The 25,866-nt window shown below is 36.8% G+C and overlaps 2 protein-coding genes across 2 annotated transcripts; one reads left to right on the top strand and one right to left on the bottom strand.

Annotated features, from left to right (window-relative positions):
- Window positions 1–825: 825 nt before the first annotated feature.
- On the bottom strand, window positions 826–1,947 carry LOC133295469 (uncharacterized). Its single transcript, XM_061494310.1, has 3 exons — window positions 1,703–1,947; window positions 1,227–1,599; window positions 826–1,182 (listed from the first exon to the last, which is right to left on the bottom strand). Exons 1-3 carry the CDS (start codon window positions 1,945–1,947, stop codon window positions 826–828), a joined length of 975 nt encoding a protein of 324 aa, XP_061350294.1.
- Window positions 1,948–11,438: 9,491 nt separating this feature from the next.
- LOC133295457 (uncharacterized) lies at window positions 11,439–12,548 on the top strand. The gene has a single exon (XM_061494302.1). It carries the CDS (start codon window positions 11,439–11,441, stop codon window positions 12,546–12,548), a length of 1,110 nt encoding a protein of 369 aa, XP_061350286.1.
- The last annotated feature ends 13,318 nt before the right edge of the window (window positions 12,549–25,866 follow it).

Here is a 25,866-nt window from a genome sequence, read left to right as displayed (position 1 = left end):
CATATCATTCCCTCCCTCTTCAGAAGGATTTGTCCTCAAATCTGCACCTACATCATAAGGAGATAAATCAAAAACATTAAAGGTTGCACTAACATTGTACTCACCTGGAAGGTCAAGCTTGTAGGCATTATCATTTATCCTCTCAATCACTTGAAATGGTCCATCACCCCTTGGAAGCAGTTTGGAACGTCTTTGGGCTGGAAATCTTTCCTTTCTCATATGTAACCAAACCCAATCTTCTTATTCAAAAGCTAATTTCTTGCGCCCTTTATTGGCTTGGTTGGCATATTGTTTAGTTTTCCTCTCTATGTGTTGCCAAGCTTTTTCATGAATTGGCTTAACGAGTTCAACCTTCTTCTTTCCGTCTAAGTTAACATGTTCACTTACTGGTAAAAGAGTTAAATCCAAAGGAGATAATGGATTAACCCATACACAATTTCAAGTGGTGAAAACTTAGATTCTGAATAGACTGTCCTATTATATGCAGATAAGGTCCTATTAACTACCTCTATTTGCCCATCTGTTTGTGGGTGACAAGTAGTAGAAAACAAAAGTTTTGTTCTTAGTTTATCCCACAAAGTTTTCCAAAAATAACTGAAGAACTTTGAATCTCGATAAGAAACAATACTTTTGAGAATACCATGCAATCTTACAATTTCTTTGAAAAACAAGTCTGAGATATGTGATGCATTATTGGATTTATGACATGGAATGAGATGTGCCATTTTTGAAAATCTATCAACAACCACAAACACTGAATCCTTACCCCTTTTTGACCTAGGCAATCCTAAAACAAAATCCATGGATATATCTACCCAAGGTTCATTAGGTATAGGTATACAACCCATAAGCCTTAACTTTAGATTTAGCTTGTTTATCAGTAATGAATCCCTCACAGACTCTCTCCACATCACGTTTCATATGAGGCCAAAAGAAATGTTCGTGCAAAACATCTAAGGTTTTAGACACTCCAAAATGCCCCATCAAACCTCCCCCGTGAGCTTCTTTAACAAGCAACTCACGCAATGAAATTTTAGGCACACAAAATTGTTTCTCCCTAAACAAATATCTCTCATGTCTAAAGAACTTTCCAAATGAATTTTTCTCACATGCTTTGAATACATTACCAAAGTCAAGATCATCAGCATACAAGTCCTTAATGTACTCAAATCCCCAAGCAATCTTGCAGTTAAAGTGAAAAGTAGAGCATACCTTTGAGATAATACATCAGCCACAACAGTTTCGTTACCCTTCTTGTACTTAATCACATAAGGAAATGTTTCAATAAATTCCATCCATTTGCCATGTCTCTTGTTTAGCTTGTGTTGGCCCCTCAAATGCTTTAAGGATTCATGATTTGTGTGAATCACAAACTCCTTTGGCCAAAGATAGTATTGCCATGTTTCCAAAGCCCTGACCAGTGCGTAGAACTCCTTGTCATATGTAGGGTAATGTAAAGCAGCTCCACTTAGCTTTTCACTAAAGAAGGAAATGAGACGTCCTTCTTGCATTAGAACAGCTCCGATACTTATTCCTCGCCTTCTCATGATAGCTTTCATTTCCTCCCATGTTTCAATGGGTCTTTCACCATTTCTCCTCCTGTTTGACACAAATTGATTCCACCAAACAATAGCATAATCAGAAAATTCTATGGCAGCCAATTTTACCTTTTCAATTCCGAGTAGTTATGACAATCAATCACCAACTCCATCTTTCTTTCACACTCAAGTAAGCTTCTGGATCATTTCTGCCTTGGAAGGATAGAATCTTCATCTTGATACTTCCTAGGTTATTATCAACCCTTTCTTCATTACGCATTCTCCTTCCTTCATTTCGACGCTCATTCTGCCTCATATCAACCGTCGAATTTGTTTCATCTTCATTTTCATGTTCTGAAGTTCTAGGTTGTTGCTCCTTTTGTTCAACTCTTTCTATTCTATCTTGCATTTTATCGAAACTGAAGTTCAGTCTTTCAAATCTCTATGCCATGGTTTCAATGCAAAATTTGAAATCTTTAGGAATTTGAGCATCACCTTCTTGAGACATTTTTTTAATCTGCAAAAAAACAAAAGTTGGAATATCCTCACAAACACACCTCGTGTTTCTCTCCCAATTAATAGCTCTCACACTCGTGTTTCAAAATTAGGCTTTTACTCTCTTATAAGCTCACACACACTTGCCTTTTTCCCCTCTTTTGAATTCCCTCTTTTAATTCTTAGCTGAATTCAATTGAAGTTTTCTTGAAGAAATCCAAACAGATCACAAGATGTAATACGAAGAGACAAGAAGAACACGAGAATATATTTTTTTATGTCAAGAATTTGGGATAAAGAGAGGTTGGAATGACAATAAATTTAAGCACTAATAACTATAATTAAGTAAGAAGAGAAGTACACAATGGAATAGAAAAGAACAAAAGTGAAAAGAATTCGAAGTTACAAGTTTTACACCTCAAGGATTTCGGATAAGATTTTTTTTCTTCCTTTTTTTTTGCTTCTGGAGATACTAATATTCCTTTTTTCCTTTTTTATTTTTTTTTAATAGTACCAATGGGAGTAGTTGACACAAGAAGGAGAATAAAATAGAAATGAAAAAGGTTAACAATAAAATAAGGATAGATCAAACCTGATTTAGAAGACTAGCTTTGATACCAAATGATATGAACCTCACCAAGAATAGTGAGACCCAAGACCAATTTAGCTAGGATCGTTTCTACAATCAGGAATTTAAAACAAGAAATAAAGATCCTTGACCCGTTATCTATGGAAGATAAGAACCAAAGGTATAAGAAGGGTAAAGACGCCACACTCAAGAAAGAAGAAAGTGAGTGATAAGTCTGTTTTGAATGCCACAAGAATAAGCTTTTTGATAAGTTCAGAGCTCTAGATATGAACCAAAGAGAAGAAACCTCTCTATTATATTATAACTTCAAAATCTAATTACAAGAGTCGTATCCTCCCTTATTTATACTTGGAACATCCCTCCAATAATAGGAAAAGACTAACAAATGAAAAACATTAATTTAAAGTTGACAACTTGGAAAAAGGAAAAGACTCTAATCAACCCCACTAAGCATTAATAACATTGAAAATGCTATCAACCCCATAAAGCATTAATGACATTGAAAATTGCTAATTATTCCACTCAACCTCCCTTGCATTGATAGCTTTAACTAAATTCTGATTATGAATAAATTTGAACTTTATGTCTTCATGATTAGCCCACATTTGCTAGATCAACCCACTAAGAGCTTCATTAAACTTCTTGACCCTTGACCTTGTGATTGGCCCATTTGGTAATTGTAATGGATCATTGGGTGTTGTCTCCTTGTTCATATCACCTCTCCACCTTTATGGCCATGTTCACCATGTCATCTAACTCCACATAATGTTGTAATTCTACCACATTTGCAATGTCCCGATTTAAGCCAAGCAAAAATCTAACCATAATAGCTTAACGATCTTCATCTACATTGGCTCGAATCATGGTTGTCTCAATCTCCTTGAAATAGTCTTCAACACTTTTAGAACCTTGTGTGAGGCTTTGTAATTTATGAAACAAGTCCCTATGGCAGTGACTTGGAATAAATCGCTTCCTCATGACAGCTTTCATTTTCTCCCATGTTTCAAAGGGTCTTTCACCATATCTTCTCCTATTTGACACAAATTGATCCCACCAAACAATAGCATATTCAGAAAATTCTGGCAGCCAATTTTACCTTTTTCAATTCTGAGTAGTTATGACAATCAAACACCAACTCCATCTTTCTTTCCCACTCCAAGTAAGCTTCTGGATCATTTTTGCCTTGGCAGGATGGAATCTTCATCTTGATACTTCCTAGGTTATTATCAACCCTTTCTTCATACGCACTCTTCTTCCTTCATTTCGACGCTCATTCTGCCTCATATCAATAAAGTGATGATAAGTCCTATAAGGAGCAGTTGAACCGAGTTGATATAATTGGACCTGACAGCAACTCATCAGCAGAAAGTGAAGATAATTCAAGGTTGATCACAACTCGGATTAAATTCGTATGATTTAGATCCCAGCAATTTAAAGATTCGATTTTCCCGAATATGGGACAAATACATTATCCCTTAGAACTAATATAATAAACCGGGACACTTCTCAAAGGGAATCTGGATAATTTTTAATGAAACCCGGATCTGTATAAAAACCAATAGAAGTTCGGGTAATTTCTTCAAACTTATATACACCCTAGCAGCCCGGACATCCAGACTGCCTGGCTGAGAGTCAACTATTATGGACACATATATGAGGCCCATTCGTCATATGGCCCAATAAGGGGCAATCCAAATAAAATATAGTATAATTAGAGGAGGATATTCATCAAAGATATAAATCCTAGTACGATAGCATCAGACTTGGGCTTGGGCTTCTAGAGGAGGCACAAAAGGTTCAGAATCCCAATACCCATAGGTGAACTCTATAAATAAGAGGTAAAGCCTACAGGTATGACTATTATCTCTCTTTACTGTTATGTTATCACTATACACAAACACCACCCCTTTAGCAAAATCTGTCTATTATTCCTTTGAGTACAGTAATCTGCTAAACTCAAGGGTATCTAACTCATAGATACCTTAGAGAGAACCTAGATCCAATAGAAATTTAATGGCCTATTGGACTAAACATCTATGTCTTCAGGACAGAACACCAGTGCATTAGGATAATACTACCAGCCAGTCAGCCATATTCTATGCCATAAGTTTGAACATTGTACCACCCTTCAAGTGGTGCATGGAGAGATAAGTAGCTTGTATTGAAAAGATCCGGTAAAGAATTCATTCATGCCTTAAGGTGTAAATTATTTTATTTGTCATATATTTTAACGTTTAGATATTAAGAGCATGATTAAGGATATCCAGAGTTCATAAATTTCACAGTCATATATATAACACCTCGCAATTATAAATTAAATATTAAAATATTAAATGAGTAATTAAGTGAAGGATTAGTGAAAATTCTAGAGATTAGGCCAAAATACAAAGAAAGGGCAAAACGGTAATTAGCCAACACGCAAACCTAGGCTGATGAAAATTGAGTTGAAGACCTCAAATGACAAAAATAATGTCGGAAACGGACTCAGGATGAAAAATCGAGTGGATAGGCAAATTTGAGAAAAATTGACGAATAGTGATTTTTCCGGTGTAAAATACTGCGGTATAATTGTACTGTTAAGTGTGAAAATTTTATCAATATTTTTAGGAAACAAAAATATGTCATGAACCAGAAAAATACGTAGATTATGGATTTGTAGTTAAAATTGATGATTGAATTAAAGTTAAATCGCGTGTGGGACCCGCCCCACTCAAATCCACTTAAGTTATCTTTATTTCCCTCACACTCACGGTTCATTCTCTCTCTTTCCCCTTCTTCTTCACGTGTGTGTGCAGCCCCTCCCACCATTAAAGCACCTTCAAGTTCCTCCATTCACAACTCATCCATTTATCCACCAAAACCCTTGAAATTTGTGTTGAAATTCATTGGAAAACCCATTCTAAAGCCATTGGTGATACTCCCAAGCCTTGAAATCGCCTCTTTATGGAGTATTTGGCCTAGGGCAGAATCGAAATTTTGGAGAAAAGTGGTCTTCATGGAGTCATTTGGTCTCTCATTGCTTGGATAAGCCTTGGTTGTGAGTATGTTTCCACCCCATTTCCATGGTTTGATTGTAGTTTATAATTATGAACCCTAAACCTTGCATTGTTGATGTGTGATATTAGAGAGCTCAATTGGGAGAAGTTTGTACAAGAAAGTGTCTTGGAATAATGTGTATTAGCTATAAATGCAATGAAAATTTTAGGTGAAAAATATAGATTTTTTAACTTAGAATATTTTGAGGTGTCATGACTTGGATTTTGGAAAATGTGTTAAGATGTTATTGGTGACTTGTTGGATGATGATATGTGGATATAGTGAGATTGTATGAGGTGTGGAATGATTAAAATTGAGTGAGAATTCCTTGGAGGATTCAAGTTGGCAATTCGGCCATATAGAGAGTTTTAGGAAATTGATGTTGTTTGTATTGATTTGATGATGTTTCAAGTGTTGAATGGTATTTAAATGGGTTGTGTGGTGGTTGGAAAGTGGTAGAATCAATGAAAAATAATAAGTGGTATTTAGGGTCATAAAGGAACCTAGAGTGAATTATTAAGCAAAACGATGCTTAAAAGATGTAAAACGAAAAAACGGCACTTGAATTAGCCTCTTGGCAACCTAAGGATGTGTGATAAAATGAGAAAGAAAATTTAGAAAAATAAATTTGGATTTATGCCTTGTTTGGCCGAACCACCTAGTGTAGGTGTAGGATTTGACGTTTTTCGCGTTTTGATGGAATTGCCATGTGTTGACGCTTCGTCCATGGATATTGTAGGTTGCCGTACGTCGATTTGAACCCCGAACCGTGAGTCAGTGGATTGCCCTTGGTCCTGGACCAAGTGGATTGAGGTAAGTGGTTGGATCAATGCATGTATAATTGTAAATTGGCATGTGTTGTATGAGTTTTTGAGTAATTGGGAATGTCCTCTGTGTATGCATTCTGTTGAATAACGAGTTTGGAAAATAAGCTGCTGTGGAGCTAAGTGAAGGAACATTTTGAGGTAATCTCTTGGTACTGGGGCTTGTTCCCCTTGTGTGTTCCACCATGCCAGTTGATGGTATTGGTAGGAAATGTATATGAGTACTGTAGAAGAGCATGAGCATGCATGTAGTATTTATGAGGGTACTTATGTACCGAGTCTCTGGCCAGTAAACAGTGTAGCCTTCGGGCAGTGCAGACTTCCACTGGATAGGTCTCCGAGAGGGAGTTCCAGTTGACCTAGGGTCGTGGTGTGTCATCCGGGTAGGAGCACACTAGGAAGTCTCGAGTGTATATGGATGGAAGGGGTACCTTGGTTGTGGTTCTTGGAGCACGCCTTGAATGAGACTCGTAGGCTTATATGCCGAGGACATTGCGTGGTATTCGTAGCTACCATTCTAGCTTCGTCGTATTTATATACCGATATTCCTCAGTTTCTCTAAATCCCTTGTTTTATCCCGTTTTGAAAGTGGTTGTTTTATATTATTTATATGCATCGAAGTGAGCCATTGGGCGGAGTTTACTCCAGAACCTCTGGGTTACTGAGATATATCTGTATATCTCACCCCGTCTTGGGGGCTTTATTTCAAGAGGTAGCAGTGGCATTAGAGCGGCAGGCAAGAAGCCCGAAGGGTGATTAGTTGGAGCACTTTCATTATTTTGCATTTTGATGGCCATGTGGCCTAGGCTAGACTTAGGGCATGAACATTGTAACACCCCGTGTATACCCGGAATATTAACATTACATCGTATTAAGCGGTGCTTAATTAAAAATTGCGGAATATTCTTTTTCTTTTCAATTATGACGTCATTATCAATTACCAACTTGATTACTTAATCAATTTCATAAAATAACGCCTGTATGTAAATTGCAATACGACATCTACTGAAAAACCGCAATATATAGATAAAGTGTGTATCTAAATCACGGCATTACATCAAGTAATCCGGACAAATATCCTGATACATTATTACAACTCCAAAAGACTCAAGACATAATCAAGACATAAAAATACTATGTGTCATGGACAATCCCCATGCTCACCAAATAAACATAGTAAACAACAAGTCTCAACATAAAACTTCAAAACATAAACTGAAGCTATAAGCATAAAAGCAGCATGCAAATCCAGCATCCAATCAATGCAGCATAATATAACAGCAATCTAACTCAGCTCCGGCCTCCTGCCGCCTGAGGTCTCAACATTACCTGACCCTGAAATAAGCATTCCCCAAACGTGGGGTGAGATCTCTAAACTAGAAATCTCAGTAAGACAAGGGGTCCTCAAGGATCTTCCACCCCAAGCTCACTTACATGTGCAATATAAGTTCAAAAGCATTTATATCATTATCAGTTCCAAAAACTATGTAGTGCAACAGATATCTATGGCATGTGTCTAATCACTATCTACTGGCCAGAGAAATGTAGGAATACGTCTATTCCCTACATGTAGTACAAGGAATACCGCTTGCACCTCACCCACAGCCTCACCCTCTTGTATGTTCTACATACTCAGGCTTACCGTATAGGTGGAACACCTCCATGCATATCAACAAGGCACTAACATAAAATAGCTCAACAACATTTCCAAAACATCAAAAGCATATAACACAGCATGCATATACCATATCCCCATGGGACATGGTGGAACCACAACATGGCTAAACCGAGGACACGAAAGCTTACCTCTAAGCTAGCTATCCAATGCCACAAGCTCAAAGTCCAATCACAGCAGATCACAATCTGATATGGACCGAACATAAATCAATAACATGTACCATATGCATACAAATTAAAGACAACACATTTTCATTACGTTTTCAAGTCTTAAAGCTTCTAACAAAGCCACAAGCCCTAAATCCCATGATTCTGGCTTAATCCATTAAATACAGAAGTTCAACGTCATCAATCTAGGGTCTACAAACCCCCCCAATAGCCTACTGTACGCACAGTACAGCTACTGTTCTGCGAAATCCCAGAATATCCGGATATCTCACTGTACATATTCGGATATGCAATATCCGGATATACAGATTCACATATCCGGATATCCAATATCCGGATATCCCAAAACCATGTATCCGGATATCCAATATCCGGATATCAGTTAGACAAATATCCGGATATCTCACGACAGAATGCAGTTTCTGCATTTTCGTGAAGATATCCCTTAAAGGTTCCCTTTTTACCGATTTTAAACACCTAATCATGCATTTCTAGATGTGTTAAGCCTCACCCAACAACAAGTTATCATCTTTTAACCTTAACATGCATCAAGCTACCATTTTTAAGCCTTAAAACTCAAGATCAAAGGTTGGTATACATACCAAAGGCCAAAACAGAGGTTCAACTGCTCAAGAAGCTCCCAAAACAACTTCAACAGCTACTGGAAATATGGTGTACGAAAATGGTAAGAAAGGTTGACCCTTTAGCACCAAAGATCAACACTTGGACCACCAAAAACCCAAGACAAGACTTCTTTCAACCCAACCACCAAGGTCAGCCCCCAAACAAACAAGAACAGTGGCTGATCACTCAGAAAAATGGTGTCTTCGAACCTCTCAAGGCTCACTCAAACAAGAACAAGTGTTTAGGAAGAAGGTTTTAAGAAGAAACAAGCATAAAATGATCACAAAGTCTCAAAATGGAGTAGATGGCAATGGAACAGTATAGGAGGTCAGTCACCAAAGAGAAACTCACGCTGGTTTTCTGTTATCTAGGGTTGTGAGCCCTTAAATGAGTATTTATAGCCCAAACACACTTAAACGCACAGTATTAACTTTAATTACTACGCTTAGCATTCTAATCCCAGACTTTGGATTCTGAAACTACATAATTTTCTAAGATTTATCATATTTTTCTTATATTTTTCTGAGCACCTTTCCGGTACGCGCTTTTCAAAGCCAGTACCGGTTTCTAGCACCAGTTCTCATTATTTGGACTTGAAACTCGTTTTACAAGTCCTACATGTTATTCTAGTAATTATCATGCACTTACTTTATTTTTCCAGGATACTTTTTCGGTACACATTTATACCGACTAGCAGAACCGGTATCTGCACTTTTCTTCCGAAAAGCGACTTTCAGCATTCTTAATCACTCATTATGATTATTAAGCCTCATAAATAATTATTAAGGTCAATTATGGAATCATTTCTTATTTTTGCATAATTAATTAATTAAATACCTTAATTAACGGTGCGGTTTCTTACAAACATCTCATATGTATGTAGGATGAGTTTCATAATCATATTTGTTCATGTCGTTTTGCCTAAGTCTAGTAGTTTATGTCATTTAAGCTTATGTTTCAATTTGTAAATTAAAGTTGTAATATTTGTAAGTTGTAATATTTGTAAGAGATGTTGTAAGTATACATAGATATTGATGTAAGATGATGGAAGGGCTTTAGGCCCATTTTAGGATTATGATTATATGCTTATGTTGAGAAATTGCATGTAAATGGACCATAGAGATTGAAATAAGTTAAGGAATTATAAAGTGAGCTATATAGTATGGATTGTGTAATAAATATAAACTGAGTTGGGTTGTAAGTGCCCCAAGACATTGTTGGTCCTTGTGTGTGCCACCCATTGGATTATTAGGTACATTTGAGGTACTAGAGATCATTTGCAAATTTGGGGATTTTAAGAAAAACAAAAGAAACTCTGGCGAATTTTCTGTAGAATTGGCAGATTTTAGACGAACTTCGGGAGAGCATATCTCCCTCCACAGAGGTCCGATAGAGACGTGCCATACGCCATTTTAAATCTTGAGATGTCCCCTAAATTGTGTCAAAATATGAGAATATTATGGATTTCACGCAGCCCTGTAGAAGCCAGTGAAAACTGACTGTCCAGAACCCTCTTATGCAGGGGCTGTTTCTGGAAGTTTTTGGGAAATTAATTCCTGCTTCGTTTCTCAGTCAAATTAAGCGTATGATATATATCAAATAGAAGGTTGAGGTGTATAGTTTGTAGCATAAAAATTTGAGAGCAATTGAATGAGTGTCTTCTCTGCAGTAATTCGTGGCGTGAGTGTGGTTTTGAGCTGTTTTGGGGTTGGTTGACAGTTTTGCTTATCCAACTTCAAACGGCGATAACCGGAGCTCGATTAAAGCGTGCGATAGCTTTTTAGGAAGGTAATTAAGAAAGAAAAAAAGATAACTAGAGAGAAAGGTCTGGTTTGGTACGGTTTATTCGCAGAAAGATAATTAGTGAACCATGTTCGAATAGGTAAAAGCGTAAAATTGAGAAATTGGCTAAGTGGGTTTATGGGGATCCCTTAGTGACTTATAATAAGTAAAGTAAGATATAAAAAAAGTTAAAATAATTATTCCACAAGAGTGTACAATTATGGTCACAAGTTTTAATTGTTACGCTTTTTATTGTTTAAATGCTCGCGTAATAATCGGAAAAAGTTTATTCGCATTTTTATAAATGAATTGTTGTGATTGTAACTGCGCTTAATATCATAATTAATGTTAACAATACCGGTGTACAACGGGCTGTTACATTTTATGGTATCAGAGCAGTTTACTAGGGAACTCTTATTATGTATGACTGTATGTTGTGTTGCATAGTTGTCTGCAGACTTTTAATGATTATTGTATATGTGATTTCTTAGTATGGGTCTGATCAGCTCATTCCTTTGTGTCACATGTACAGTTATCATGAGGAGACTTTGGGGCAACCGTGTGGCACGTTATGCAGATCCGCCACCGCCTGATCCTGTTGCTGCTGTGTTAAATGCTTTGCAAACAGAAATGGTTGCAAATAGAACAATGACTGAAAACCTGATGAAAGCAAATCAGGATCTGATGTAAAACTTTATGACTGAGATGAGGGTTGAGAGAGCTGCTCATAGGATGGTTGATTCTCCTCCTCACACGGCTACGATGACCCCTACACCTACGCCTTCTCTTACTCCCCAGCAGGGGGAGAGTGGAGCTAGTCATCACACTGGTGAGGCTAGTCAACCTACTATTTCTGTTCAGCCATCTATTATTGCTGAACTGTATGATAAGGGTGGTGTTGAGGAGAGGAGACTTATTTCTTTTCGTAAACACAAGCCTCCTACTTTTCTGGGGTCTAAAGACCCGAAAGTGGTCACTACTTGGTTGCAGGGTATGGATAAAATTTTCCAAGTTATAAGATGTCGTGACCCTCAGAAGTTTTGGTACTCTGTTTATATGCTGGAGGGGGATGCCCATGAGTGGTGGTGCAACATTTCTAGGCCTTTTGTAATACAGGGGCAAGAGCTTACTTGGGCCTTATTTGAGAATTTGTTTCATGAACAATACTTTCCTAGAGATGCTAGGAAAGCCAAGCAGGGTGAATTTGATTGTCTGGTCCAAGACTCTTTATCTATTGATGAATATGCTGTAAAGTTTAATGAACTAGTCAAGTTTGCTAATTATGGTGGGACTCTGCCTACCCCGGAATTCTTATCTGCTAAGTTTCAAAGAAGACTTAATGAGAAGATTGCAAAGCGTATGTCTAATACAGCCGTGAGGAATTTTGCTGATCTGATTACCCACTGTAAACGGGTAGAGACTGTTTATAGTAGATATCTGAAATCTTCTACTTTTGGTGATACTGAGGTCAAGAGGACTAGTGGTACTGATGTTAAATTGAAAAATAATAAAGGCTTACGGGTGAAGCAATCTGGTGATGAGTTTAAGAGAAATGGTAATGTTGATAGAAATGAATTCACATTCCCTGAATGTGACACTTGTGGGAAACACCATGGGGGTACTTGTTGGTTTACTACAAAGACGTGTTACAAATGTGACAAATTAGGCCACTTTGCTAATGTGTGTCCAACCAGGATAGATCAGGTTGCAAGTGTACAAGCAATTGATGGGACTCAAGCAGGAGATCAGACTTATATATATGAGCCACATACTGGGGAGGAAAACCTCAGGATAGCTAAAGGTATGAATTTTTAGAAATGTTTTCTAAAGAATACTCATCTAGTGTGATGAAAATTGATAGGTAATTACATTAAGTGTAGATACATGCATAAGAGTAAAATGAAATTGAGTGTGAGAATGATATGACTTGTGAAAGGACTAGGTACCATTGAATGATGAAATTGTATTATCAGTGCAAGGACTGATGCACAATAAAGTTGTGTATTGTATTATCAGTGCAAGGACTGATGTACAATAAAGTGGTGTATTGTATTATCAGTGCAAGGACTGATGTACAATAAAGTTGTGTATTGTATGATCAGTGCAAGGACTGATATACAGAAAATTGTGAATTGTATCATCAGTGCAAGGACTGATGTATAAAAAATTGTGTATTGTATGATCAGTGAAAGGACTGATATACAAAAAATTGTGAATTGTATCATCAGTGCAAGGACTGATGTACAATAAATTGTGTATTGTATGATCAGTGCAAGGTCTGATATATAGAAAATTGTGAATGGTATCATCAGTGCAAAGACTGATGTACAATAAATTGTGTATTGTATGATCAGTGCAAGGACTGATATACAAAAAATTGTGAATTGTATCATCAGTGCAAGAACTGATGTACAATAAATAGTGTATTGTATGATCAATGCAAGGACTGATATACAGAAAATTGTGAATTGTATCATTAGTGCAAGGACTGATGTACAATAAAATTATAAGTTGTGTTAATGATGCACTTAGTTCTATACGATTTGAACGGTAACATCACAGAAGAAACTATTAAGAGTTAAGGAATGTGTACGAGATTGTGAAGAGAATATGAATTATTATAATACTGACTATGTTATAAACCAGGTCTGAGGATTAACCAAGAGGAAAGTAAACTATCAGTGGGGAGAACCAAACGAGGAAGTATAATGAATTTACTTATATGTAATATGTGTATATTATACCACTACTACTATTATTATTGTGGGTAGCCCCATGTGAACATACCAAAGATATTTTGCCGTTATATACGAACGTGATACGGACACCAAATAGAATGGGTCCATGTGTGATCTGGAGTGTACTGGGTACACGTTTGCTGTCTTATACAGATAAGTTATAGAAATATAAATTCTCTGTGCACTGGGTGGGTGCATGTTATACGACTTGATAGTGTGGATATCTCTGTGTGCCCTATGTGCCCGGAGTGTGTAGCTATCTCCGTGCGGATTATGTTCCCGGAGACTACTATTATTTTATATGAGTAATATGAGACGAGGAAGTATCCCACATTGATGGGACTGCTAGTATAGTTGAGGTGTTTGATGTAAGTGCACAAATAAGAGACATTTGGGGATGCTCCTAGTACGGGGGCAGCTGGTGGTAGATTACCTATTACTGCGTGAATCATAAGGGCAGATTCTTTGATCGGTGGGTCATTTACATCTGGAGCCCTTAGGACAGCAAGAGCTCGAGGGGTTTGACCTGGGGATATTTTACCCACTGTATTAGGAGGATTGTGTCGTGTGAAGAATGCAAGATATGATATCAGATAAGTCTTAGTGGACAGTAATATACCAGAAGGGATATAATATGTGAGGCGTCATGAGAAGGTATTTGATGTATGGTTCTGAGCATTAGGGGGTCTGTATATGTGTGTACCAAGTGTGATGATATGGATACTGGATTTCACGGAAATTGTGAAGTGATTGAGGGGTCCGTACCCTATGAGAAAGGATGACACATTGTTAATACGGATAATTGAGTAAATGTTTTGCTAGGAGGACTAATGATGAGAAAACGTGCAGTTAAGATGGTGGCCTGATGGCCTTTCTAAGAGGTTAGTTGTGAAGAATTAAGTGGAGATGTCTAATAAGGATCAGTAACTTAAATTGTGGTGATTAAAGAAAGGTTGATAACTCGATGGAGTGCTTTGGAGTACGGTAGTGATACATGCTAAGTGTGAGAGATAGGTCCTTTGAGATACAAATTATTGATAAAATTTTGAAAATTGTTAAGAATGAAAGTAGTTTCATGTGGTAGAAGTTGGTGAATCTGTGAGGGTATAGCATTTTAAAGTTGGACATCCATGATCAGAATGTCGATAATGAGGAAATGGTGGTATAAATGAATGAAAATTATGTTGAATCTATAATATTGTTACAGGATGATGAGTAAAAATGGTTACTTGGTGAAAACCTTAGGCATAAGACCTTTGATACAAAAGGCATTGATGGATGCTGAGTTTAGGCTCTGAGAGGGCTAAATTGATAGAGTTTAAACGGTTAAGTGATAAATAGATTAACAGGGAGTATGAGCTGTTGTGAGGAGGGTTAGCTTCGAGTCCCAAAGAGAAAGACATAGTGGTGATTATCTAATAAGATATGGAGACACGGGACAAAGTAAAGTAAAGTATGTAAAAATGGAATGTAATGTGAGTTGAGATTATTTGGGTGCTGTAGCATGCAACTGAAACCAAGAGGTATGAGCTTGTGTGAAAGCTAAGGAAGCAACGAAATGGTAAGATTAGTAACATCAATGGAAAAGACTGGGATAATGGAGATATTGGGGTATTGTTGAAACAATAAGGACAACGAAAAGAGTTAACTATTAAAGAAAGTGTGAGTTGAAAAGATTCCAGGAATATTCAGTAAGTATGCATGAGAACGGATAGAGTCTATTATGGAAACGGTTAGAGGCTTTTGAGAACGACATTGGGTCAGAAAGATAGATAGAGATGAGAATGAGGTGAAGTGATACAGACAAATTGTAACATGGTTACACTATTACCTAAAAATTAGCAAAAGTGCAACCGTGAACCAGGAAAAGTTTAAAGTATTGTGAACTAAAAAGTCAGAGCACCAGACTAGACAAGTATTGTGAAGGATTAGAGAACGACAGATACTACAAAAATGAGGTTATGCGTGTGATAAAAGTAAAGTGGTAAAGATACACACCTGAGGAGGCTACATGGGAACGGGAGGATGAGATTCTCTGGCTGTATCCTGAGTTAGCGGACAAGTACGATTTTAATTTTGCGGAAAAAATTCTAAAAGGTGGGGTGATTATAATACCTCGCAATTATAAATTAAATATTAAAATATTAAATGAGTAATTAAGTGAAGTATTAGTGAAAATCCTAAAGATTAGGCCAAAATACAAAGAAAGGGCAAAATGGTAGTTAGCCAACGCGCAACCCTAGGCTGATGAAAATTGAGTTGAAGATCTCAAATGACAAAAATAATGTCAAAAAACGGACTCAGGACGAAAAATCGAGTGGTGTTCATGGAGAAAAGTGGAGTATTTGGCCTAGGGCAGATTCGAAATTTTGGAGAAAAGTGGTGTTCATGGAGTCATTTGGTCTCTCATTGCTTGGATAAGCCTTGGAGGAGTATCAAGTCTTGGTTGTGAGTATGTTTCCACCCCATTTCTATGGTTTGATTGTAGTTTATAATTATGAACCCTAAACCTTGCATTGTTGATGTGTGATGTTAGAGAGCTCAATTGGGAAAAGTTTGTACATGAAAGTGTCTTGGAATAATGTGTATTAGCTATAAATGCAATGAAAATTTTAGGTGAAAAATATGGATTTTTTAACTTAGAATATTTTGAGGTGTCAATACTTGGATTTTGGAAAATGTGTTAAGATGTTATTGGTGAGTTGTTGGATGATGATATGTGAATATAGTGAGATTGTATGAGGTGTGGAATGATTAAAATTGAGTGAGAATTCCTTGGAGGTTCCAAGTTGGCAATTCGACCATATAGAGAGTTTTAGGAAATTGATGTTGTTTGTATTGATTTGATGATGTTTCAAGTGTTGAATGATATTTAAATAGGTTGTGTAGTGGTTGGAAAGTGGTAGAATCAATGAAAAATAATAAGTGGTATTTAGGGTCATAAAGGAACCTAGAGTGAATTATTAAGCAAAACGATGCTTAAAAGATGTAAAACGGAAAAACGGCACTTGAATTAGCCTCTTGGCAACCTAAGGATGTGTAATAAAATGAGAAAGAAAATTTAGAAAATAAATTTGGATTTATGCCTTGTTTGGCCGAACCACCTAGTGTAGGTGTAGGATTTTGACGTTTTTCGCGTTTTGATGGAATTGCCATGTGCTGACGCTTCGTCCATGGATATTGTAGGTTGTCGTACGTCGATTTGAACCCCGAACCGTGAGTCGGTGGATTGCCCTTGGTCCTGGGCCAAGTGGATTGAGGTAAGTGGTTGGATCAATGCATGTATAATTGTAAATTGGCATGTGTTGTATGAGTTTTTGAGTAATTGGGAATGTCCTCTGTGTATGCATTCTGTTGAATAACGAGTTTGGAAAATAAGCTGCTGTGGAGCTAAAGTGAAGGAACATTTTGAGGTAATCTCTTGGTACAGGGGCTTGTTCCCCTAGTGTGTTCCGCCATGCCAGTTGATGGTATTAGTAGGAAATGTATATGAGTAGTGTAGAAGAGCATGAGCATGCATGTAGAATTTATGAGGGTACTTATGTACCGAGTCTCTGGCCAGTAGACAGTGTAGCCTTCGGGCAGTGCGGACTTCCACTGGATAGGTCTCCAAGAGGGAGTTCCAGTTGACCTAGGGTCGTGGTGTGTCATCTGGGTAGGAGCACACTAGGAAGTCTCGGGTGTATATGGATGGAAGCGGTACCTTGGTTGTGGTTCTTGGAACACGCCTTGGATGAGACCCGTAGGCTTATATGCCGAGGACATTGCGTGGTATTCATAGCTACCATTCCAGCTTCATCGTATTTTATATACCGATATTCCCCGGTTTCTCTAAATCCCTTGTTTTATCCCATTTTGAAAGTGGTTGTTTTATATTATTTATATGCATCGAAGTGAGCCATTGTGCGGAGTTTACTCCAGAACCTCTGGTTTACTGAGATATATCCGTATATCTCACCCCGTCTTGGGGGCTTTATTTCAGGAGGTAGCAGTGGCATTGGAGCGGCGGGCAAGAAGCCCGTAAGGTGATTAGTTGGAGCACTTTCATTATTTTGCATTTTGATGGCCATGTGGCCTAGGCTAGACTTAGGGCATGAACATCTCATATGTATGTAGGATGAGTTTGATAGTCATATTTGTTCATGTCGTTTTGCCTAAGTCTAGTAGTTTATGTCATTTAAGCTTATGTTTCAATTTGTAAATTAAAGTTGTAATATTTGTAAGTTGTAATATTTGTAATTTGTAATATTTGTAAGTTGTAATATTTGTATGAGATGTTGTAAGTATACATAGATATTGATGTAAGATGATGGTGAAAGTAGGATTGGCCTTGAAGGCCGAAACATGCGTGAGGGAAAAACAAAATTTTTTCGAAAGCGGAACACACATGCATATCAAGATACATACTTTAAGACGTATGTCATACCTTGTTCGTGAAAACTCAAGATGATCAAGGTAGGTCTGAAGAGTTCAGACCCTCTAACGTTGATCCACACAGGAACTCCTTCCAATAAGGCCGCCGATTGATCACCACAATGAGGTTTGCTATGCGCTCAGTGTGTGATGCAGGAGGCTAGGTAAAAGTGTTTAGAAAGAGTGAAGTGTTCTAAGAGAAAACCTCACAAGGGGGCACATATATGAGTAGAAAAAGGCTTGGCTTTTCACAAAAATCTAAGGAGGAACTAACTACACATTAAGCACACAAGAGGATCCTTTTAAGTTTCAAAAACAAATCAGATTTTTCTCCCAAAAATCTGATCAAAGTGGCGCCCTATGGGGAGAGAATAAGTGGAGTTGTTACATTTTAAAAATTGCCAACAACATCCCAGAATATACTCATGAGACTAAGTTCAAAACCTAGTCAGAAATCTGATCATGAATCATCATATAATCAGCTATATGGTGCGCCCCATATAGCCTAAAAGGTGACCAGATACATTTGAGTTAGTTGCATTTCAAACTTAAATCAACTCACTCAAATACTCTCCCAACAGACCGTATCTTCTGGAGCTGATTTTGATGATCAAATCTAGCCAAAATCAGCGCCCCATTATCCTTGGATTATGTCCAAAAGATCTCCTCCTGATATGTTCCAACAAGATCTCATCTTATCCTTTTGTTATGAAACAACTTTTCATAGCCAATTCAAATTCGAATTTCAAACATTTGAATTCAAACTTTCAAACACTTAAATTTTAAATTCAAATTCAAATTCTAAATTCAAATTTCAAAATTCAAAATTCAAATTCAAAATTCAAATTTCAAAATTCCAATTCAAAATTCGAAATTCAAAATTCAAATTTCAAAATTCAAATTCAAAATTCAAAATTCAAAATTCAAAATTTAAACATTTGATAATTAATTTAACTAATTAAATTAATTAGTAATGTCTTGGACTATCCAAGCCCATTACTTTGATCCATGCGCCCTCCACCCTATCTGTGGAGTTCATAACTACTTCTTGGGCTAATAACAATTGTTAGGCCCAATACCTTTAATGCTAGAGCATCTAGACAATTAGGTGTTAGTGTGTGACCCATTAGGTCCAACATAGCCACTGACATAAATGGGCTTGGGCCCAATAAGCCCACAACCCATCTAATGACAACACAGAGCACTAGCAATGCTTTGTTGCCCCAGAACTAGTTAGATTAATGATTTGATCATCTTATTACACATATTTGGTTGCCGTATATATTTCCTTTCGTCTCGGTTACCTTCCCATAAAACCTAGGGTAAGGAAGTGTATCAACCCCTGCGGTTTAGGGTAAGCTTTATTCGAAATAGGGAATCTTCAATTTACAGACTCTAAAGGCAGATCATCTCATGATCTCTTTTACTATGCATAGATTCCCGAGTCCCTGTAAATGTCATCCCGATTTCTCCGGTTTACAGATAACCTAATCTCTCACAGAGATTTGACGAATTCCTTCAGCTTATCACCCTAGCCCTGTGTTCTTTCAGGACAAGCCCAACAGTATACCTATGAGTCTCCATGTTTCAGGCAGACGAGGTGCACAATCAAAGCATGCCTTCTAGAACACAGTCTAGGTAATAACTTCTGGTCTTAGGAAAGACATACCCAAATATAAAGAGACTACTCTAATGATACTCTCTGTGAGAGTTCCTCATAGAGTCTCTTTGTGGGTCTGTTCAGTGCGAGCTATACCCTTATAGGTCCACCCACGACTTTAGCTAAGACATCTCCATATCTGTAGCTCATGAGGTCTTTACCTTGCATCCAAATACAAGTAGATAAGTCGTGCTAGTCTTACCCGAGATCACTGATCCCCATTCTCAGTGTCTCTAGACTAGGAACATAAAATTAGGAATAAACATGCAGTATCCTTGAATCCTCATGATCGTGATCTCATCATAGATACTCAAGAGATACCTATTTATTCCAAGGGGTTTATCCAGTTACTCATATAAATATAATAGTAATATTGAGACAAAATATGAAACAGGATAAATAGTACTTTTATTTGCGACAATATAAAAGGTCTACGTATGTCCTAATCTAATCAAAAGATTGTCTCTAGGACATCCATATACTAACAGATGGAAGGGCTTTAGGCCTATTTTAGGATTATGATTATATGCTTATGTTGAGAAATTGCATGTAAATGGACCTTGGTGATTGAAATAAGTTAAGGAATTATAAAGTGAGCTATATAGTATGGATTGTGTAATAAATATAAACTGAGTTAGGTTGTAAGTGCCCCAAGACATTGTTGGTCCTTGTGTGTGCCATCCATTGGATTATTAGGTACATTTGAGGTACTAGAGATCATTTGCAAATTTGGGGATTTTAAAAAAAACAAAGGAAACTCTGGCGAATTTTCTTTAGAATTGCAGATTTTAGACGAACTTCGGGAGAGCATATCTCCCGCCACAGAGGTCCGGTAGGGACGTGCCATACGCCATTTTAAAGCTTGAGATGTCCGCTGCATGTTTTCAAAATATGAGAATATTCTGGATTACACGCAGCCCTGTAGAAGCCAGTGAAAACTGACTGTCCAGAACCCTCTTATGCAGTGGCTGTTTCGGGAAGTTTTTGGGAAATTAATTCCCTCTTCGTTTCTCAGTCAAATTAATTGTATGATATATCAAATTGAAGGTTGAGGTATCTAGTTTGTAGCATAAAAATTTGAGAGCAATTGGATGAGTGTATTCTCTGCAGTAATTCGTGGAATGAGTGTGGTTTTGAGCTTTTTTGGGATTGGTTGGCAGTTTTGCTGTCCAACTTCAAACGGCGATAACCGGAGCAAACGAGCTCCGATTAAAGCGTGTGATAGCTTTTTAGAAAGTTAATTAAGTAAGAAAAAAAGATAACTAGAGAGAAAGGTCTGGTTTGGTACGGTGTGTTTGCAGAAAAATAATTAGTGAACCATGTTCGAATAGGTAAAAGCGTAAAATTGAGAAATTGGCTTAGTGGGTTTATGGGGACCCCTTAGTGACTTATAATAAGTAAAGTAAGATATAAAAATAGTTAAAATAAGTATTCCGCAAGAGTGTACAGTTATGGTCACAGATTTTAATTATTACGCTTTTTATTGTTTTAAATGCTCGCATAATAATCGGAAAAAGTTTATTCGCATTTTTATAAATGAATTGTTGTGATTGTAACTGCGCTTAATATCATAATTAATGTTAACAATACCGTTGTATGAGAGGCTGTTACAATATATGTAGAAGAAGATTCATTAATATTTGTTTATGGTGAAAATTAATGCTTCATTATACCGCGTTGATGCTTTGATGAATGATGATAGTGATTGTGTGGGGGAGCCTTCTAGCCGTATGTCGATGGCGGTAGATTTCTATAAGAACCTATACAAGGAAGAAGGTATCGTGCGACCTATCTTTCCTATTAGGAACAAGTTCACTCATCTTAACCATAGAGACCTCCAGTCTTTAGGGAGGCAACCGTCTATTATGGAGATCCGGGACACAGTGTTATCTATAGGACCATACAAAGCACCCAGAATTGATGGTCTTCACAGTCTTTGCTTCCAATCCCAGTGGAACATTGTGGGAGATTCCGTCTGCACTTTCATCCAAAATGTTTTTAATAACCCCCAACGCGGTAAAGATGTGAATCAGACTTTGCTTTGTCTTGTCCCGAAAGTGGATGTTCCCCAATCTTTTATGGATTTTTGTCCAATTAGTTTATGCAATGTTATCTATAAAATGATGAGTAAGCTTCCTGATAATCGTTTGAAATTGTAGATGGAGACTTGTAATGTTGAATCAATGTAGCTTCATAAAAGGTCGGCAAGGAACTGATAATGTCATTACTGCCCAGGAGCTCATCCATTCCATGAGATATAAGCTTGGAACCAAAGGGTGGAAGGCCATCAAGGTGGATATATGGAAAAAGCTTATTATAGGATCAACTGGGGTTTTTTAAGGGATATCCTTCAACAGGGTTTTTTTAAGTTGGAGCCAATGACCATGTCATGTTTTTCTCCACATGAGAGGGATCCATTTCCATTTGGATCTGGAGCCTCTCATGTGAAAAAAATGGTCATGTGGGGCATTATAACCATATCAAAGATAATAAAGGAAGAAAGAAAAAAAAATTAAAACAGATAATTATAAAATCATAACCATTAATTCACCTTTGTATGGTTGTGATCTTTCCACATGACCATGTCATATTTTTTTCCACGTGAGAGAATCCATTTCCCTTTGGATCTGGATCCTCTCATGTGAAAAAAAACATGACATGGTCTTGTGGAAAATCATAACCATAGAAAGATGGATCAATGGTAATAAAGGAAGAGAGAAAAATATTAAAATAGGTACTTTTGATATCATAACCGTTCATTCACATTTGTATGGTTGTGATCTTTCCATATGACCATGTCATGTTTTTTCCCACATTAGAGGATCCTTTCCTGTTTGGATCTGGATCCTTTCATGTGAAAAAAAAACATGATATGGTCATATGGGGAATCATAACCATATCAAAGGTGGATCAATGGTTATAAAGGAAAAGAGAAAAAAAATAATACTAAAATAAGTAGTTACAAAATCATAATTGTTGATTCACCTTTGTAAAGTTGTGATCTAATGTCATATTTTTTTCCACGTGAGATAATCACATTCCATTTGGATCTGGATCCTCTCATGTGAAAAAAAATGAAATAGTTATGTGGGGAATCATAAACATATCGAAGGTGGATCAATGGTAATAAAGGAAGAGAGTAAAAAAAAATACTAAAATAGGTTGTAATAAATTCATAACCGTCGGTTCACCTTTGTATAATTGTGATCTTCCCCCACGACCATGTCATTTTTTGTCCATGTGAGAGGATCCATTTGCATTTGGATCTGGATCCTCTTATGTGAAAAAAAATGACATGGTTATGTAGGGAACCATAACCATATAAAGCGCGATCAATGGTAATAAAGGAAGAAAGAAAAAATATTAAAATAGGTAGATATAAAATCATAACCGTTCATTTACCTTTATATGTTTGTGATCTTCCCACATGACCACGTCATGTTTTTCTCTATATGAGAGGATCCATTTCCATTTGGATCTGGATCCTCTAATGTGAAAAAATTATGACATGGTCATGTAGGGAATCATAAACATATCAAAGGTGTATCAATGGTGATAAATGAAGAGAAAAAAAGTACTAAAACAGGTAGTTATAAAATAACTGTTGATTTATCTTAGTATTTTTGTGATCTTCCCACATAACTATATGTCATGGTTTTCTCCACATGAGAGGATCTATTTGCATTTAGATCTGGATTCTCTCATGCGAAAAAAAAATGTCATGGTCATGTGGGGAATCATAACCATATCAAAGGTGGATCATTGTTAATAAAGGAAGAGAGAAAGAGAAAAATACTAAAATAGGTAGTTATAAAATCATAAGCATTGATTCACTTTTGTATGGTTGTGATCTTCCCATATGACCATGTCATGTTTTTTTTCCACGTGAGATAATCCATTTCCATTTAGATCTGGATCCTCTCATGTGAAAAAAAAACATGACATGGTCATGTGGGGAATCATAACCATAGAAAGGTGGATCAATGATAATAAAGGAAGAGAAAAAATATATTAAATAGGTACTTTTAAACTCATAACCATTCATTTACCTTTGCATGATTGTGATCTTCCCACATTACCATGTTATATTTTTCTCCACATTAGAGGATCCTTTCCCGTTTGGATCTCGATCCTCTCGTGTACAAAAAAATATGACATGGTCATGTGGGGAATCATAACCATATCAAAGGTGGATCAATGATAATAAAGGAAGAGAAAAAAAAATATTAAATAGGTACTTTTAAACTCATAACTATTCATTTACCTTTGCATGGTTGTGATCTTCCCACATTACCATGTTATGTTTTTCTCCACATTAGAGGATCCTTTCCCGTTTGGATCTCGATCCTCTCGTGTACAAAAAAATATGACATGGTCAAGTGGGGAATCATAACCATATCAAAGGTGGATCAATGGTTATAAAGGAATAGAGTGAAAAAATACTAAAATAGGTTGTAATAAAATCATAACCTTTGATTCACCTTTGTATGATTATGATCTTCTCCCATGACCATGTCATGTTTTTTATCCACGTGAAAAGATCCATTTGCATTTGGATCTGGATCCTCTCAAGTGAAAAAAACATAACATGGTCAGGTGGGGAATCATAACCATCAGAGGCGGATGAATAGTAATAAAGGAAGAGAGAGAAAAAATATTAAAATAGGTAGTTATAAAATCATAACCGTTGATTCACCTTTGTATAGTTGTGATCTTCCCACATGACCATATCATGTTTTTTTTCCACATGAGAGAATCGAATTCCATTTGGATCTAGATCCTCTCATGTGAAAAAAATGAAATGGTCATGTGGGGAATCATCACCATATCGAAGGTGGATCAACGGTAATAAAGTAAGAGAGTGAAAAAAAACTAAAATAAGTTGTAATAAAATCATAACCGTTGATTCACCTTTGTGTGATTGTGATTTTCCCCCATGACCATGTCATATTTTTTCCACGTGAGATGATCCATTTTCATTTGGATCTGGATCCTCTCATATGAAAAAAATATGACATGATCGTGTGGGGAATCAAAACCATACAAAGGTGGATGAATAGTAATAAAGGAAGAGAGAAAAAATATATTAAAATAGGTAGTTATAAAATCATAACCGTTGATTCACCTTTGTATGGTTGTGATCTTCCCAGAAGACTTCTCTGTAACAGCCCGTTGTACACAGGTATTGTTAACATTAATTATGATATTAAGCGCAGTTACAATCACAGCAATTCATTTATAAAAATACAAATAAACTTTTTCCGATTATTACGCGAGCATTTAAAACGATAAAAAGCGTAATAATTAAAAGTTGTGACCATAACTGTAAACTCTTGCAGAATACTTATTTTAACTAATTTTATATATTACTTTACTTATTATAAGTTACTAAGGGGTCCCCATAAACCCGCTTAGCCAATTTCTCAATCTTACGTTTTTACCTATTCGAACATGGTTCACTAATTATTTTTCTGCGAACACACCGTACCAAATCAGACCTTTCCCTCTAGTTAAATTTTTTTCTTACTTAATTACCTTTCTAAGAAGCCATCACACGCTCAATTCCGAGTTCATTTGCTCCGGTTATCGCCGTTTGAAGTTGGACAAGCAAAACTGCCAACCAACCCCAAAATAGCTCAAAACCACTCTCACTCCACGAATTACTGCAAAAAATGCACTCATCCAAATGCTCTCAAATTTTTATAATACAAACTAGACATCTCAAACTTCAATTTGGTATATCGTACGCTTAATTTGACTGAGAAACGAAGCGGGAATTAATTTTCCAATAACTACCAGAAACAGCCCCTGCATAAGGGGGTTCTGGATAGTCGGTTTTTACTGGCTCCTACAGGGCTGCGTGCAACCCAGAATATTCTCATATTTTGACACAATGTAGGGGACATCTCAAGATTTAAAATGCCATATGGCATGTCCCTATCGGACCCCTGTGAAGAGATATATGCTATCCCGAAGTTCATCTAAAATCTGCCAATTCTACAGAAATTTTGCCAAAGTTTCCTTTATTTTTCCTAAAATCCCCAAATTTGCATAAGCTCTCTAGTACCTCAAGTATACCTAATAATCCAATGAGAGGCACACACAAGGACCAACAATGCCTTGGGACACTTACAACCCAACTCAGTTTATATTTATTACACAATATAGCTCACTTTAAATCCTTAAATGGTTTCAATCAACAAAGTCCTTTTTCATGCATATTTCCAACATACAAGTAATCATAAACCTACAATAGGCCTAAAGCCCTTCCATCATAGTATATCATGCATTTCTTGTACATTTACAACATTTAACTTACATA

Source organism: Gastrolobium bilobum, unplaced genomic scaffold (assembly GCF_033153095.1).
Source record: "Gastrolobium bilobum isolate Gb01-03AN ecotype WA unplaced genomic scaffold, APGP_CSIRO_Gbil_v1 utg75659, whole genome shotgun sequence".
In the NCBI taxonomy this organism is placed as follows: domain Eukaryota; kingdom Viridiplantae; phylum Streptophyta; class Magnoliopsida; order Fabales; family Fabaceae; genus Gastrolobium; species Gastrolobium bilobum.
This window is presented reverse-complemented; position numbering and strand designations above follow the sequence as displayed.